This window comes from Calypte anna, chromosome 2, assembly GCF_003957555.1.
Source record: "Calypte anna isolate BGI_N300 chromosome 2, bCalAnn1_v1.p, whole genome shotgun sequence".
NCBI classification, from domain to species: domain Eukaryota; kingdom Metazoa; phylum Chordata; class Aves; order Apodiformes; family Trochilidae; genus Calypte; species Calypte anna.
In genome coordinates, this window is record NC_044245.1 from 89,273,435 (window position 1) to 89,291,862 (window position 18,428).

The 18,428-nt window shown below is 38.2% G+C and overlaps 1 protein-coding gene across 1 annotated transcript in view; it reads left to right on the top strand.

Annotated features, from left to right (window-relative positions):
• GABBR2 (gamma-aminobutyric acid type B receptor subunit 2) overlaps positions 1-18,428 on the top strand; it is a 470,545-nt gene that overhangs the window by 323,527 nt on the left and 128,590 nt on the right. The window contains exon 14 of the mRNA XM_030445229.1: positions 5,589-5,711. Within this exon, the coding sequence (XP_030301089.1) occupies positions 5,589-5,711 (123 nt within the window). The remainder of the gene's footprint in view (positions 1-5,588; positions 5,712-18,428) is intronic.

The following is an 18,428-nucleotide window of genomic DNA, read 5'->3' on the forward strand; positions in this document are numbered from 1 at the left end:
GGGAACCAGAGCATAATGTATTTTCAGTAGCCCTTTTTTTCTCATTCCATTACACAATAGAAATTAAGAATATATTGCAGAATAGTCCTCTAAAATATTAACACCTTTAATAACTCAAAGACAGCTTCTCCCCTAGCCCGAGTATGGCAAAGGACACCTCTCTGCCACTGATGCTGCATCACCAGCCTCATGGCACCATCCCACCTTTGCTGACCCACTAAATGTAGAGGAGCAAGCCTGAGGTGTTTCCAAGTTAATCATACATGGATTCATGCAATTGAGAGAATATACTGAAGGCAAGGTTCAGAACAGTTATTTGGTCCCTTTTTCTGGCCTTGCAGACTTTATCATTTTTTTTTCCCCACAAACTCTGTTATTTTTATTTCTTTCCCCTCCAGTTCAGAGGGAGGACTCCTGTCAGCATGATTTCTGTCTGTACCAGGGAGAGGAACATTGGTTTTCAGATTTCTGAGGGCTTCAATAATTGCTGTCAGTGCTATTCATTTAATGGATTAAGGTCTAGGAAGCTTCACAAAGCGATCCTTTAAAAGGGGTTTATCTCTACAGATTCCATCCCAGGAGTCTGGGGGAAAAAAAAAGCATGCATCCTCAAGAACTGGGGGAAAAAAAAAAAAAAAGGGTTCCTGACTAGCATTAAGAGTTTATTCAGCTAGCACCAGAAGGCAAAGGACAAATCTGTCAGCTACAGTAGAAAGGGTGGATCTATATAAGGGAAGCCAGATTTGCCTTCTTAAATAGAAAATCTAAATTTTCAAGGAAGAGGTATATATATTTATCTCAAAACGTATAGTTACAAAAGTACTTGCTATGTTTCTATGAATTCAGTTAATTAAAAAAACAAACAAAAGCATCAAAACAACCCCCCAAAAAACAAACACACACACACAAAAAAAACCCCCAACCCTGAGATTTAGCTTTAAATATAATAAATTTTATTCTGACAAAGGGAGATGCAGTTTCTGTTAACACAGAAGTAACTCTGAAAAAGAGACCAGAGGAAAAGAACTATTAATCTGTGTTGGAAAGTTATTTGTGGAACTGAGAGCATAAAGCTAATGTTTCATCCTGGAGAAGAGAATAACTCTTCACATATAGGACTCCAGGCTCTTGGTTAAGAACAGAATTCAGCTTTAAGGTCCATATCATTTACATCTGCAGAGTTGTTTTCCAATAAGGTAAGAAATGAAGTTTCCCTTTGCCTTGACTACCAAAAGCAAGCCTAATATTCAGTTGCTCTTTTCTTCAAAATTGTCTGGTGATCCCATAAATTGGTTGAGGTCAGGATCCTGCAGGGTGCCATGGATGTGCTTGAGAAAGTAAATGAAAAAGTGCCCCACAAAAGGTCTGTGAAATAATAACCAAATGGACAGCTAAAGTTGTGGTGGCAGGTATTGCAGCCTCTGATAGTTCTAGAATATCCCCACGAGTCTGATGAGCAGAAACTTCTTCCCAGGGCTTTACACAGGTTTTCTGTCTCCTGTGATCACAATGCAAGGTCTATGGAAGATAAGGGCTTTGGTCTTGAACTTATCTTTGTGGTCACAAGTTTTCAGAAAAAATGTTATTTGCTCACACAGTGATGTTGCTGAGGAGAAAATGGCCTAACAGTTTCTGTTCTGAGTGACTTTGTTTTGAGGACAGATAGCTTCATATCGAGCTATGTAGTCCAGACTGGTAGCAATGGCATTTATAACAGTGGGCAGATCTGCTAGAATGAGACAGATTCACCTATCCAATCACAGATGGTAGAAAATATTACTCACAGATGCTGTTGTATGAGAGCTTTGGCTTCGGCAAGGAGTCAGGAGCACTCCCAAATATGGATTTTATTAGCCACTCTGCATTTGTCCCAAGGCTGATTTACTCTGTGCTAGAAGGAGGATGAAAAAGGGAAAAAGTAAGAATATTTCTTCTGAAAGAAGAATGATACATTCGATTGTAAGGAGCTTCAGTTGTTCTGAGTTTCTTTTGTCAAATAGATTGTTGGATTCACAAGATCTGAGTCAAGACTCCTTCAGTGCATCTGGTGTTTCCCCAGGAGTTAATGTGCTGAGCTGAAGGAGAGGGGGTGGGTGGGAGTGATGGCTGGGGAGGGGGAAAGCTGGGCTTCCCGAGAGTGGAAGAGGGGATAGATATCAGCAAGCCTTTGGAATTGCTTCTAGTGGTACACCAACAGCATTTCTCAGAGTAGATTTATGTTAGAACAAGCTGCTAGTCACTGGCAGAAGCGAAAAATAATTGAATCTCAACATTGTTCTGAAAAGCCAGCGTTTTGGTGAGGAGTTCTGTGTCAGAGCTGTGTTACTGCCATGGCTCTGTGAAGGGCAGAGCAGGGCCAGGACTCTGTGTGTGAGGCAGCTTCAGGAGCCCTGCTTTCAGCCCACTTCCCCTGCATGCAGCATTGCAAGCCCTGTGCTGTACATAGCTCATTACAGCAGTGCAGATCACTTCCCCAGGTTATCATTTGGGCTTTGTTTTGCTTTGCCTTCCTCCTGGCTTCCTGGCAGAAGAAAAGGATGAATAATACCTGCTGCCAGTGACAGCTGCTGTTAAGCACCTCTCCCCTTCTGTCCAGAAAAGAGCCATTCAGAATGTAATGCAGGAAAAAATGCTATAAGAGGAAGGAATGCATCCAAGGACGAGCTCCACTGTTTGCTGGATTTCTGCTTTTATTTGTTCTGATAATAAACTGACTCCTTCCCCATCCTCCACTAAAAAAAAAAAAAAAAAAAAGGTTGCCCAACGTAATGTGACCTATAATATTCATATTCACCACCTGTAATCCAACGTCAGGTACAAATAAAACATTCACAGGAGCAAGGAAGGGTGGTTAATGATTTGATCCTGAATAAGAGGTTTTAGTATGAGATTTCTTTTGACCCTGTTAGTGAGTGGATTATATATATTACTGCTTTTATTAGTACACTTTCAGCTTTTGCTTCTGGTATTGCAGTACCAGCTTGGTTAATATTGTCAGGTGCTGGTAAATCTGTATCTCATGAAACCCTACTTTCATATTCAGCATAGTCCACATAAATTTAGAATATAGTGGGCTAGTTGTCTTATGCTTTACCTGTGCTAGGTAAAATGTTCACTGAAAGATAGGGCATCATTACTGATGTTCAGTAGAGCAGAGAGAAACATTTCAGGGAGATGCTTTTCGGAAAGCTTTAAGTGTCTCAAATGCATCTTGGAGAGATTCCAATGAGGTTCACAAAGATGCTCAGAGAGATGGAAGACCTCTCCTGTGACAATGTTGAGGCTGTTTAGCCTGGAGAAGAGAAGGCTCAGGGTAGACATTAGAGGGATCTTCCAGTACCTGAAGGGGCCTACAGGAAGGGGGGGTGGGACTATTTACAAGGGCATGGAGTGATAGAAAAACAGGAAATGGTTTCAAGATGAAAGAGGGGACATTTAGATTAGGTATAAGGAAGAAATTCTTTCCTGTGAGGGTGGTGAGACACTGGCACAGGTTGCCCAGGGAAGTTGTGGATTCCCCCTTCCTGGAAGTGTTCAAGGCCAGGTTGGATGGGGCTTTGAGCAACCCGGTCTGGTTGGAAGTGTCCCTGCCCATGCAGGGGGGTTGGAACTGGATGATCTTTAAGGTCCCTTCCAATCCTAGTCGTTCTATAGTCATGATTCTATAAGTCTGTGGTATTTTTAGCTCTTCTTTGTTTTCACTCAAACTAGTAGTAGCACTAGGTATGGTTTACCCAAGTCCTGTTAAGAGGCATTCAAAGAGATACAAAATGCATGGATTTTTTTCTATAGAGGGTAACTTCAGTGATTAACAGCTCTTTCTCAGCTTTGACTATGACTTGGTAAATCACTAAAAGGAAAAGGTTAGGCATAGTTATGGTTCCCCAGAGAAGATGAGGGACCAAGCTGTGTCTGAGATTCTCTGCTTAATATCTGCTTTCCTTTTAGCTTGATGAGGATGCACATTGTGATAGTCTTCCTCCCCAGCACCTCCCATCAATACGCCTTTTCCTTGCAAAGTTCTTGCCAAGCCATCCAACAGGGACCCCTTCCCCTTCGCTCACTGTCTCCAGAAATGCCTCTGCTATCTCTGATGAATGAGATAGCCAAACGTGTGGAAAGCATAATTTTCTGGTCCTTTATGATGATGGGAGCTACATGGCTTTAAGTAACTGGTCTCATGAAATTAAAATAATGCATTGAGTCCTTCAAGTTGTTCTGATTGCTAGCCTTAGTTCAATCCTTAGTTTACTCCAAATTGTTTATAGGCTAAACTTGCAGATCAAGAGCAGTGCACAATGCTGCAGAAACATCTCTCAAAATAATGTATCTCACTAAATTTTATGAAAAACTTTCTGAAGTTCCCCTTATATTATTTCAAATTGTATTCATTTTTATAATTTCCTTTAGCTTGACAGGAATTTCATGTAAATAAAATTTGTTCAAGGCAGGAACACCAGTCTCACCTATATTAAGATGAGCTGACACTTCTGGTTTTGTTATGAGTTTTAAAAAACCTAACAAGTTTATCGAATTGAACAGAAATAATCACAACTTTGTTAAGCTGCCCAGGCTTAATATTCTTAAATATTTCCTTAGTATTAAATCAAGTGTCTCTGACAACCAAAACTAGGGAAAAATATGTGGGTTTATTCCTGTTAAAGCAATTTGCCAGTGACTTTTTAGTATTGGATGAGTGTTCTTTAGCAATAAAAGTATATACTAATTCAAAAGCCATGCACATAGGCAGATGAGAACTGACATAATATTAGTTGGAACATGATACTTGAACGTGATTACAACTTTGCAACTGAAATAATGTACTTGCAGTGTATTTTTTTCCATCTTGCTATGTGTATAACATTAGAAATAATATAGGGATTGCATATAGCTACAGAAGACTAATGGCTTGGATTGGGTTTTTTTATTAGCAAATCTAGTTTTCTTCCTTAATATAAAATTCATGCAAAAATAAAAACTTACTTTGAACTGCATATGCAAAGCCTCTAACTTTTGTAATATAGTAAAAATACATCATCTTTTTTCTGCTCCCTGGGTAACAGAGCCAAATGTTATGCACACACACAAAACCCAACAAACCCCGTACCTTTTAGTACCTTGTGTTTTCCATTTTCAAGAAGATTATGAAAAAGTGAATGCTGTAAATATTAGTGAAAACTAAATTCTTTCTCAAGTCCTGCTGCTCTGGGAGATATAATGAAAGATTTTACACATTTGCATACAGAAACAGAATAGTAACTCTTGAAATTTTTTTTTTTCATTTTCCAGGAGTTAACATTAAACCTGGACTTCAATATTAATATTTAAGAGTCCTCCCACTTTCATTTTAGAAGTCAGAATGCACTTCAGGTACTTCTAATAAACATGAAACAAACAAAAATAATTTTGTGTCTTCTTTCTCTCCTCTTTTGGCATTTCTTAATCTTTTCTACATTCATTAAAAAACTTCTTATTAGCAACCTGTGTTTTTCTCCCTATATAGGAATAAAGCTGTAAAGGGATCTATCTATGGCTCATGGGAATCTCCTCCCTTTTTTTTTTTTCTTTTTTTTTTTTTGTCTCTCCAGATCATTAAAGACCAGAAGCTATTGGTGATAGTTGGAGGGATGCTACTGATTGATCTTTGCATCTTGATTTGCTGGCAGGTTGTGGATCCTTTGAGAAGGACAGTGGAAAAGTATAACATGGAGGTATGTCCTCAAGCCCAAGTAATATTTATGGTTACGTATTGGTATCTACTGCTTTCTATAAGACCAAGGTAAAGATTCACTGAGTTATGTGAAAACAGGTCAAGCTGTGTATTTGCGGGGGAAGAAAGGCTCTGTTTTTTAAAAAGCAAATAAAATGAAATAATTACAACCAAAAGAAATTGTATCCGTAGTTGAGGGTGCCATGTTTCTGTCACTAGTGAGACATTTGAGATTAAAGTGTTGTAAACACTGGAGAATCCTCTGCTAAGACTCTCTATCAGAGTCTGTTGCAATAAATAATACATTATCAAAACCCATTAGCAGATTTCAGTAAGTGCTTCTTCAAGATAAGTGCAGGAGAGGTCATTGCTGAGATTGCATTCTTTATGGAGATGTTCAGGAATTATGATACCTACTGCTATATTTATTTTCAGTAATAGCATGTGCGTACACACATACTGATTGTGCCTATTTTCATGTCATTCCCAGAAAGGTCAGTCTAGTGATTTTGATAGGGAGGAGGTCATAGCTTAATGTTTCCTGTAAAAGTTTGTCAACATTCTTGTAGGTCTGCAGAAATAGAACTTTCTGGACAAACTGAGAGCAAGAAAAATGGCAGCAATAATGCAGAACTAGGAAAGCAAAAATTATCTGCATGCAGATTAGCAGTGTTTGAGAGTTTATTAATTACTGCCAGCATGAAAACCGGTGATGCTTGAAAACCAGATTATACTGGGGCAATCTAGAAGTGTTATTCTACTCTCCAACATTTGGCAATTAGTACTAAGAAGAATGGTAGCTTTATCTTCTGATGTTAATGTTTGTTAGAAAAGACATGGCATTTTATTCCATGCCTTTAATAATAATTTTAGAGTCTGAAGAGATACCTTCTAGTCATTCCCTGAAGTTTGAACTTTCTTTTGAAGAGACTACCCAGTTATGATAGTTGTCAATAAAAAATGAAAAATGTATCTGAAATTTGTGGACACACTTCTGCTCTATGTTTGTAGAGCTTATAAAAATAGAAGGTTATAGACAGCCTTGTTCACTTGTTTCATTGCAACTGGTATTTTGTTTATTGGTGTTGTTAACTGTTTCACTTGTCATATAAACCCAAACATAATATGATGAGTACTCACAAAATCCAATCAAAATAATGTTTGTTTAAGCCCTGAATGAGTTAGAAAGCTGTATGAGTTGGAAAGACTTGGACATTTTTCCCTGAGCAGGGGAAAGGCATAACTAAAGAACCTGGGATCCTGTCTTAGCAGTATCACTCTGGTGAAATTTCTGTAGACAGCAGCAGTAACTGAGAAGTTGTCCAATTAAATATAATGTATTTGAAAAATAATGTTTATTGCATTTTTAAATTATTTTGTTTCCATCTGAACTTATCAGTGTGTGTTCTTTGATAATTAATACCACCTAGTGGATTTGTTCCACATTTGGGGCTATCCAGACCACAGGTCTCCCCACCAGTTCCCTGAACTTTGGATTAGAACGGGAATTCTCTGGAAAGTATGTAAAGCCATGCAGACTCATAGTCACTGAATGCACACAGTGCAATGTGTAATATTTTGAATAGTCATTGTAGAATTAACTTAAACTTACAGTTAGAGCTCTTTGCTGTTACTGCAAGCTGTGCAGAATGTTTTTTAAACTGATGGATTTGGGAAGGGAAGGATAAAGAAGTATTATGAAAGCAAATTTGGTCATTAAAGTGCTGTACATGGGGTTTTTTTATTTTATATAAGCAGTGAGGTGAACTTCAATTTCCTTTTATAAAGCATACCTCTCCAGGTCTCAGAAACTCCTTATTGAAAGAAAATGACAATTTTATTTATCATCATCATTTAGTTTTTGGGTTTTTTTAATTATAGTTTTCGGTCCATTCTGCAATTGTGAATTATTTAGTTGAGTTTGCATGAGCAGATACCATCTTTTGTGTGTTTAAAAACACGTTACCATATAGTAAGAAGTACTGGAGGCATGCTTCTTTTTTATTTCAGGAATATTGTGTCACTCATACTCCTTGTCCCACTTGTTTCTATGAAATAGATTCTGTAGTTCCAAGCAAGATAAGGATTTGCCTTAGTGTTAAATTCAAGAAAAGTAATACTTTGCATACTGGATGCAAGTATTTTTTGCAGCATCTTAAAACCTATTTATCCAGGGCAGTGACCCTTGCATTCCTTTGTGTCTTGGTATTGAGTAGTTATTTCCACAATGTTTTCTCTTATGCAACCGTATGTTAACATCGTCAGTATTTAAAAATAGACTTAATTCTGGAATCTGCAATACCCATATTTAAGTTTTCACACAGAAGTCGCCTGGGACAGTAACAACATGAAATGGAGAAAAAAAGGAAAAAAGTGTCATTTTAGATGATGCAGAAGAGAAAAACAGATCAATGAGACAAATCCCATTTAGGCATCTAGTGGTGATGTAAAAATAAAATGTGAAAACTAAGAATGCCCAGCTTTGTATGAGGACATTGCTTTAATAAATAAACCAAGGTGCATGAAAGATTGAGTATGCCATGCGAATGGCAAAGTAGTGCAGTCTGATAAAGAAAATGTGTAGTAAATTCAGATTAACAAATTAATCATTTCAGTGAGTGAAGCAGAATTCCTGTGCGTTTCAAGTGTATAACTATGCTATTGGATACATACAACCAACCAGTGTGCCAGGTCAGCTTAGACTGGTATGTTGAGAGAGTCATAAATATTGCAAGAGCAAAAAAAGGCTATTCAAACAGGACAAATGTGCAGCTCAGACTAACTCATTTAAGAGCAGTGATTGCTTCATAATTCAGCAGATTAGAGAATCCACAAAGACACAATTAACCCTTGATTTCATTCTGAATAGCATACAGAATCTGTTCCGAAGTGTTGATGTTTAATGTTTTCTGCAGCTGCAAATGTTCTTAGCTTTGATAGCTCTGAAGAAACAACAAAGAAATAGAGTGCTATTCACTTCAAAATGGGAAACAACTTAAAACTGAGAAAGCCTCTTAAAGTGACACCAAAGAGGATACTGTAGAGAGTTAGATCTGCAAAGGTGGCCTAGAGAGTATTAAGAATATCATATTGGAGAGACAGAGTAAATGCATGCCACACATCGAGTCTTGCAAAAGATGAAACTCAGCATCACAGCAGGAAGGCATCCTTCAAAAAAGCAAAATTGTATCCAAATAAGGAAAAAATAAACTATCATAAATTCTGGTAAGTTAAATGTAGAAGGGCAATGTAGCAGAACAAAACAAAATCTTGCAAGAGGAAAAAAAAAAATTAAAAAAAAAAATCTTTAAATATTTGTAGAAGTAAGTTTGCCAGGAAATCTTTGGGGACAATATTTGATCAGAATATAGAAGTATTAATTGTAGAAAACAAGGTTGTGTAGATTGATTAAGTGGTTGCTATGTTGGTATGTTCAGCAAAATTCTTTGTGGAAGAGCTTGTGGAGATTGCAGTGTTAGAGCCCTTCTGATGAACTCACTGAAGAGTGACTCGGAGCTGCTGGTGGGAATAGAGAAAGTGATCAGAAGTAAATCACTGGAAGCAAATTCTGTTCTCCCAGGCATAGCAGTCAAACTACTGAGAGCAGTATGTAATCATTGGCTTAGAACTGCTTTGATATCTGACCAAAAAGTTACAATGTCTTGCCAGGTTTCCAAGACGGAGTCCTAACATCGAATTTGTAAGTTAATATCTGTAGCAGACCACATTATTAGAAGTATAATTGGGAGTGGAATTAGGCATAAATATTTTACATCGAGGAAGAGGCGACATAGCACTTGTAAAGGAAAAAATCATTCAGTGAGGTCCTTTGAAGAAGCCAACAGTCATGTGAATAGAAGCTGACACAGCCTGCAAGGTGTCCAAATAGGACTCAAAAATTTCTTTCATCAAAGGCTCTCATGGAAATTAAATAGCCATGAAATAAGAGAGAAGTCCTCAAATGAGTGTAAGATTTAACACAAGAAAACAGAATTTTGGGATAAGTAAAGTTCATTTTCCAGGGGGAGAGACGTAGCCTGTAGAGTTGTTGAGTACAAGTCCCAGTCTTTGTGCTGGGATTTGTTTTGTTCAGTGGAAGAGGCAGTTAATGATGAGATGACTGAATTTCAGTGGCTACATGAATTATTCCAGATAGTAAGTAAAAATGAGGGCTGATGGTGAAGAATTCTGCAGGGACATTGCAAAACTTAACATAAAGAGAAATGGTCTTTCCTGATTGCAGCTGCAGCAGCAAACAGAAAGGTTATTATTATCTCTCTTGCTGTGCAAAGGATAAAGATGAGTTTTTAGGGTTTGATTTTAAGTTCAGCCAGAGGAAAGCCGTAAGTAGTCAAGGTAAATTCAGAATGTCTTTTTTCTCTTTTAATAAAATAGAATAAACCTGATTTAGAATAATTAAAACCACCTTAGTTTTTCATTTTAACAACTAACACAGAACCAGTCTGCAGTGTTAGCTAACTTGACACAACTCTGCAGGTACTCAACAATATTGAGTATATGGATGGAAGTCTGGAGGAATAACTATTTTTCTTGAGTGCCTGATCATCTTTTCTGTGAAACTGCTCCTAGTGTAGTACATAGATATTATTTGTACTATAGGTGAATTCAACTAAATATACAAATCTGTAAGTTGCTTAAGATAGAAACAAGCTACTAATCACTGGGAGTTGTGTGAAAATAAATGAGATGCGATGTAAAGAAAAGTCAGGAAGGCATTCCTATACTAGATGTGAAAGAAAAGGAAGAGTAAAAGCGTGTCCAGGGTAAGCATGATGCTATATCCTAATAGGGTTAAGAAGAGAGGCCACTGAATATAAAAGTTTTCTGCCTGACAGCATATTTTTCTTCTGAAATTGATTTGCTTGTTCATTTTTAAACAAAAGATATGTTAAAATTGGGATTCAACTGCACAGATGTAAATTGAATATCATTTTCATACCAAATTTTACTTGAGTCATAGATTAGTTGCCAGCTTGCTTTTCCAGGATTCTTTTATGTTCTTTAATGCTCTTTCTAAATATGTTATTTTTCAACTTTTGTGATAGTTTTTTTCTTTAATGCTTGTCTTCAGTCAGGACACTGCTGCTGCTATAAGAGCTGGAAAATACTCTGGGCCAAACTTATATAAAGAGGGTGAATATGTGTGTTTGTATATACATGAGAAAAATGTGAGAGTAACAAGTCTGGAATTGGTAATGTTGTCTTGTTCAAATTCACATGCTGAAGTAGAATTATGCAGATTCTTTGCCATTAAAACAATCCAATCATGTTCTTTTTTCTGTCTGCATATGTATATATGGATAAACAGATGTGTTTGGGGAGATTGTTTACATTGTGCTGTTGGGCTGTTCAGTCAGCTAACAGCTGGATTAGGCAGAACTTTGTCAAGCATAACTTATGAAATGAAGAATATAATTGGCTGAAGTAGTTTCTGGGGGTACTCAGCTTAATGCAGGTCAGACCTTGTTAGTCAATTTGTTCTCTAAATAATATTACACCCATCTGTTTCCCCTACTATTTTTTAAAATATATTTAATTTCTTTCCTTCCAATTTGAAATATTACAGACTGTGAGGGCCAAATGTCTTCTGAAATCTGTAGCCTGCTTTCAAACCCTGCCAGTGGAGCTCACAGCAGGCGGCCCACCGGCAGTAGCTGAAAATGAGAACTCTTACTTGCATCTGCTGGGGCCCACCAGTGGCTGGCAGCCATTCCAGAGAGGAGGAAAGTGAATGGCCATTAGTCAGCTGTACACCTTCCACCAGTCCAGAGGATCTAGAGCAGGTCCAGAGAAAGAGTAAATATTGGAGAGCAAAAGCTACTTTACTTCTCTTTCTCATTTGACATGAGTTTCCAAGGAAACGGAACAAAACGTGAGAACTGGGAGCCAGCAGCTGAGATTGACTCAGCTGGTGGCTAGTCCTGCTTCAGTTCCCATGGAAACATGTATCAAGTTGGCAAAAATAAAGAAACAGGACAGGGTCAGTTCCAAAATGGCAGGATGAATGGCTGCTGCTTCAGCTACTTAATAAGTAAGATGAGGCATGCCGGTATTTATTCCTTCTCTGATTTTAAATGTGGCTCCATCATTCACTTCCCAATAAACACTGCTTCCCATGCTTAGGAAGACAGGAACCACTACAAGCCACAGGGCCTGTAATTCCTCTTGTTTGCAACAAAGACTGGCACAGGTACTTTCAGAGGTCGATACTAGAAATGTGTAGTGCACATCTGAGAGTTCACCTGTCACACTTAAGTTCTCAGCCATGGTTCATGACTTCAAATGTGTGATTATGTCTATCCCATCACATTTATGTGCTCAGTAGTTGAATACTTTCGTTATTCCCATAAATGTCATGTGGGTTTTTTTTTCACTCTTGCTAATTTTCACAGTTCAGTATCATTGCTAAGTAGCGACTGTGTGAAGAACTTCTTTTTTCAGTTCTGGAAATGTTACTTTTCAGTCCCATTAAACATATGTCATTTTTGGAGGAAAAAAAATAATTGAATCTTCCACATCTACTTTTGCAGCAGCATTCATTCCTATGCATCTGTGTGTTTACTATGCAACCTTTTCCCTCTTCTCTCCTTGGTAGGCAGTCTTGATCTTACTAAGTTCTTTTTTCCTATGACATTGAAACTCTAAAGCATCTTTTTAAGTTAGGATGACTAATATTGCATATTTTAGAAGATCTGTGTAATAGTTTTTTCTATTATTTATGCTGTTCCTTATGTTTAGTGTATTCTTTTTCACTGTTGCTGTTGCACACCATTAAACAAAATGTTGGACTTTACTGTCAAGCTGATTCCCAGATCATTCTATGCACTACTTAAGACTTTGAGAAAATGTATAAATAGTTTCAGGGGTTTTAGGTGAAAATGGCTATACAGTTACTGCAATTCAATTCCATTTGTCATCAAATGGCCCAGTCAATTACTCTCCTCACAAATCCTTAGACTCAATTAACCTCAACATTTTTGTCTGCATGTTTTCCTGCTTGTGCTGTTGAGCAACACTGATTTTAGTATGGAATTACAGTTCTTAGAATGGAAGTATTACTCTGGAATAGGAAACCATGAACTTGTTTGGGTTTTCTTATTGTATATTTTGTTGCTTGTGCTGCTGTTATGTAGTCATACTTTTGGCCATTGATGCTTTGTGAGCACTTTGATGCGGCTCCTCAGGTTCTCAGGACTCACCTATCAGAGGAACCCAACAGGATCCATCCTTCCCACTGTATTTGGCAGTCCAGACTGTTCTTCTCCCTTTGGGATGTCAAATTATAATCAAAAAGCAAATAGGCTATTGGAGGAAAGGAAATCAAGTTGCAGACATCTTACATCAGTAAAGTCATTCGATATGCATAGATTAAAAGCAACCATTTACAGCTTTAGTTAAGATAACTACTGAGATTTCTGTGTAGAGTACCGCGTGAGACTACTAGTAAATGATTCACAACCTGATCACACTGAGAAGCACCAGACATATCAACTATCAGTGATATCTGTCTGGTTCACACAGGGGACACTGTGACAGTTTTGTTCATTCACTGAGGGGGCTCATATACCTATCATGTATGATAGACCCAGTGGCACTTCTTGACTTTGTGCTTCAAAGACATAGGATGCATTAATTCAGATTTATTCCTCTGATGGCTGAAGCCAGAGCCAAAGTTAACATTGATTTTATGCTCTCTTATAAGACTTTATACTCCCTTATAAGACACCTACAGACTGATTTTCTTTGGCAGTCAGGAACTGAGTGCTAAATAGTGAACTGGCTTTAGGACATTTCAGCAATGCCACACTTGCCAGAGCTTAGAAGCTTTTCTCCTAACATGCTCTCCTTCTTCTTTCATAGATATATCTCTGAGGAACCTCTGGACACATTTTTGATTGAACTGTATATTAAATGTCAAGATTCTGAGGCATTATAATCCAGACAGGAACATTTTGAGTTAAGTTGTTCTTAATATCAAAGTTGAGAAAGATGAGAAAACTCTCGCTTCATCAAATGCTGATTAGAAATCTGATTAGAAAAGGTTCCTGAAAACGGACTGCAGGAACTGATAATCTTCCTTGTTGCATTCTGTCCTGGGCATTCAATTTTCCTGGGCTTTTAGTCCTGTCTTAGCCCTGTCACACCTCTCTGATGTTGTAAAGAAAGACAGGCTTTAATGCTTAAGTCAGGAAACAGATGCTGATGAAATGAAACACAGTTAATTATGCCAATAATATGATGAGGCTGCAGTAGAGACCAATATAATCCTTCTAAGGGACATCTCTGAAGATAGTGAATTCTGCGTTAAAATAGGTACTGAGGATAACATTATTTAATGTAATTAATGCTTCTTTGGGGGAAGACTATTCCCTTGTTCCTTCAAATTTTTAATAGGCTAATACTGAAAAGACACATCCTGGTACTCCTTTAAAACTGTATCTTTAGTCATGAGCAATCTTATGGAGAAGGCAAGCCTCATTTTATATTATACGTGATTAAAGTCATTATCATTCAGCTGGAATGTCCTGAGTTCTGGCCAAGACATTGTACTGAAACACATTAATGGCAGTGATGGGTAAGCCCTGCTGTCATGTCAGTGGGGAGAGTCAAGCCATCTAGCCACCTGCCAAACATCCTTATGCTTGACCACGAATTAATGCTCCTTGATCTAAAAGAAGCACCATGACTTTGCACTAAAACCACTTCAGTGCTCCTCAGACTAAGTACTGATGTACTTTTTCTCAAAGTGCCACATGCAGCACTTGTGTTCCTAGCATGCACAGGGAGACTTTTTGCATTATGAAGACAGCACGGGCTCATACACAGGGAATAAGTAGAGTGCTTGTAACTTTACCCATGTAAACCAGACTTTGTGCTAGTAGGCAGAGAACCTGTAGAACTTCCAGGCACAAAGCCATCCTCTTTATGTCTATTCACTACAAGTCATTTCACTTCTGTGTTTAGTCCTCCTGGATTCCTCACTGTTGCTAAGCACTCTTGCAGGACAGCATCCATAGGTGCTGCTGTACCATATTAATACTCAGACCTTGAAGATGCCAGTAAAGCAATGCAGTCTTAGTTATTTATACTTACACTCTTAAAAAAAACAATATTACATATTCGGACATGAAAATATAGGTATTTTTAAAGCTCTTAAAAATAACAATATTACATATTTGGACATTAAAATATAGATACTTTTAAAGCTCTTAAAAATAACACCAGCACCAGAACAAGGTATTTGCTGCAAGTGCCTTAGGCCATTCTCTGCTTGAGTTTTCCATACAGTAATAAGTCGAAACCTTTGGATGCCTATATCTTATGTATGTAAAGATTGCTCAGCTCAGAATGTAATGTTGTTTCTTCTCTGATAAGCATACTGTAAAAATTCAAGAAAATATTTTCTCATGGGGGATAAAGATTTTTTTCTGGGGGAAGGGAATCTGCCAAACATTAGAATGCATTTTTCTACAAAAAATTGCAGATCACAGATCTCACTCCTACAAAAGCAAGGCTTGCTTCTGAATTAGCTCTTTCCAGCATAAATATCCAGTAGAATGTGTTTATACATATGTATTTTTATTTTAAAACATCCTCCTGTCTGTTCTTCTCTCCCTGGAGAAAAATGGAAGAAGCATGTAATAGCTGTTAACCACATTGTTAATGGAACCATTATGCACTAGCAATGCTACAGTGACATGAAGATTCTTAAAATCTATAAAACTGGGGACTTTTACTTTCTGATGTCCTGAATTACCCTGAAGACCACTTTACAAACTGTTATCTCCAGCACCTGCATCTGTACTCTGGAAAGTACATGCCTTCCATCTCTGCTTCTCCACCCTCCTGTAAGGCTTGGTCCTGCCTGTACCCTTGAACCCTCATGCTTACCAAGTCTTATCTCAAGCTCCCTTTCACTACTATAATCTGCAGGTCATTGATAAAAATGAATGTGTGAAATGACAACAAACTTGTGGCTTATTTCAGCACAATTTTTAATCAGTACCTACATGTGAGCAGCTATTAAAGACTGACAATGACCTGACTGCAAGTGGCCATGATTTAGATACCACCAGGCTAGTGTTGACATGCTGTGGACATTCAGTTCAAGGCTTCACAATAAGACCTAATTTAATGGTTTGAAGTAAGAATCAAACATAAGTCTTTACTAAATTATGTGCGAGTGGTGGAGTGAGTTCCTAGTGAATAAGGGTGGGATGGGACCTAAGATGAAGTTCTTCCAGAATTTGGGAAGGTGATAGTGGCCAAAGGTAACTTAAAAGAGTCAGAGGTTTGGGGGGGCAGGGGAGAGCTGGGCTTGTTGCTGTCATAGAATCATAGAATTGGCTGGGTTGGAAGGGACCTCAGAGATCATCAAGTCCAACCCTTGATCCACTACCGCTGCAGTTACCAGACCATGGCACTGAGTGCCACATCCAGTCTCTTTTTAAATATCTCCAGGGATGGAGAATCCACTACTTCCCTGGGCAGCCCATTCCAATGTCTGATCACCCTCTCCGTAAAGAAATTCTTTCTAATATCCAACCTAAACCTCCCCTGGCACAACTTGAGACTGTGCCCCTCTTGTCTTGCTGAGAGTTGCCTGGGAAAAGAGACCAAACCCCCCCTGGCTACACCCTCCTTTCAGAGAGTTGTAGAGAGTGATGAGGTCTCCCCTGAGCCTCCTCTTCTCCAGGCTGAACACCCCCAGCTCCCTCAGCCTCACCTCACAGGACTTGTGCTGGATCCCTTCACCAGCCTGGTTGCCCTCCTTTGGACCTGCTCCAGCACCTCAATCTCCTTCCTGAACTGGGGGCCCCAGAACTGGACACAGAACTCGAGGTGTGGCCTCACCAGTGCTGAGTCACAACCTGTGTGCCAGAGAGATGTGGAAACAGTGCCTCATAAAGGGAGAGACTCACTCCCCACAGCTGAAGCTGTCTGGCAGCCCTCCTTGTCCTTGTCTTTTTTTTTTTTTTGGTGGTAGTCTGTGTGGCACACGTTGTCTTTATATAGGCTAAGTAAGCAACAAGAATACTGCACCTCACAGGAGTTATTCTGTGACCTAAACAGTTGCCTGCCTGTCCTGCACTGCTGCTTACAAAGCCCTTCTCTGAGGGAAGTAATCTCAGAGCTTGAAAAATATCTATATATTCCTAGATGTCATTTTCATACTGTATCCCTTACAGCCTTTAAAATGTAGGAGCAGCATTTACTGCCCTTCAGCCCTCGGGTTTAAGAGCAAGTTGCATCAAAGACTACACATTTTTGCCAGTTTTTGTTAAACTATGTTTTTTGGTAGCATTTCTTGATAGTTAAACATCACTATTATTTCTGGGAATGCATTATATAATGAATACTTAATGTATCATTTTATTAAAAATCTTCCTAGTCTTAGTGGGGCAATTCATTTCTGTTACCTGAAAAGAAAAATCTGTTGTAGAAATTTTGTCAACAGTCTCTTCACCAGAAAATTCTGAGACTTCATTCTTTTGCCATCTTTCTTTCTTGCCTTAACTCCATCAGTGTCATGGATCCTTTTTTTTTTATTTTCAGGTACATTTAAAGAAACTCAGTGTTATCTTTTAGTTATTTGCTCTTAAAAATCTGTATTAGCCACCCTAATTTTTCTCATAATGTTTCTTCTCTACAGTATACCTTTTTCATATCAACTTTCTTATTCTGATTATATTCTGAGAGAATCTTGGTTATCTCAAATAACATTTTGGATTTAAGTGCCTTGGTGTACTGATTTCTTTAGTATTGCCATTTTATTCAATCGTTTCCATTCATTCTAAGATATTTGTATTGCTTTCTTATGCATTACCTGTGACCCCAGTAAGAATTTTAGAGACCAGAGTATCTTTCTAAGCAGTTGATAGTTCTTTTATTACTATTACTATATCAGGTTAGGTTTTATGAGGCAAGAAGCCTCAATTTATGGAAATACCCTGCTCTTATTTTAGAATTATTATGACTTCTTTTTTCATTAACAGGTAAAATATTGTGTAATTCTTATTAGTGTGGAAGAATCTCTTCTGATTCTTCCCAATTAGATAACCCAAAAGGAGTATAATTGTGAAAAATGCTTCCCTAAATATTTCATTTCAGCACCTTGCATATGGTTGTATGTTTATATGTATGACTGTGTGTGTTAATATGTACATATATGCCTATATATTTATAGCTTGATCCTGGATGTGTCAGTTCTGGTATCTGGTCAGGTGCCACATGTCCAATTAAAAAAGACCTTTTTTGTCTCCAAAAACCTGATGTACATGTATTTCTCCAAGAGGCATAGAGCACAGAGTCTCTCCTGATTTCCTGCAGTCTTGCCTATGTGAGCTCCTTGCTCACGTGAATTTCAAGAATCCCTTATAGAATCATAGAATCACAGAATCATAGAATTGGCTGGGTTGGAAGGGACCTCAGAGATCATCGAGTCCAACCCTTGAACCACCGTTGCGGTTGCTAGACCATGGCACTGAGTGCCACATCCAGTCTCTTTTTAAATATCTCCAGGGATGGAGAATCCACTACTTCTCTGGGCAGCCCATTCCAATGCTTGATCACCCTCTCCGTAGAGAAATTCTTTCTAATATCTAACCTAAACTTGCCCTGGCACAACTTAAGACCATGCCCTCTTGTCTTGTTGAAAGTCGTTTGGCAAAAGAGACGAACCCCCCCCTGGCTACAC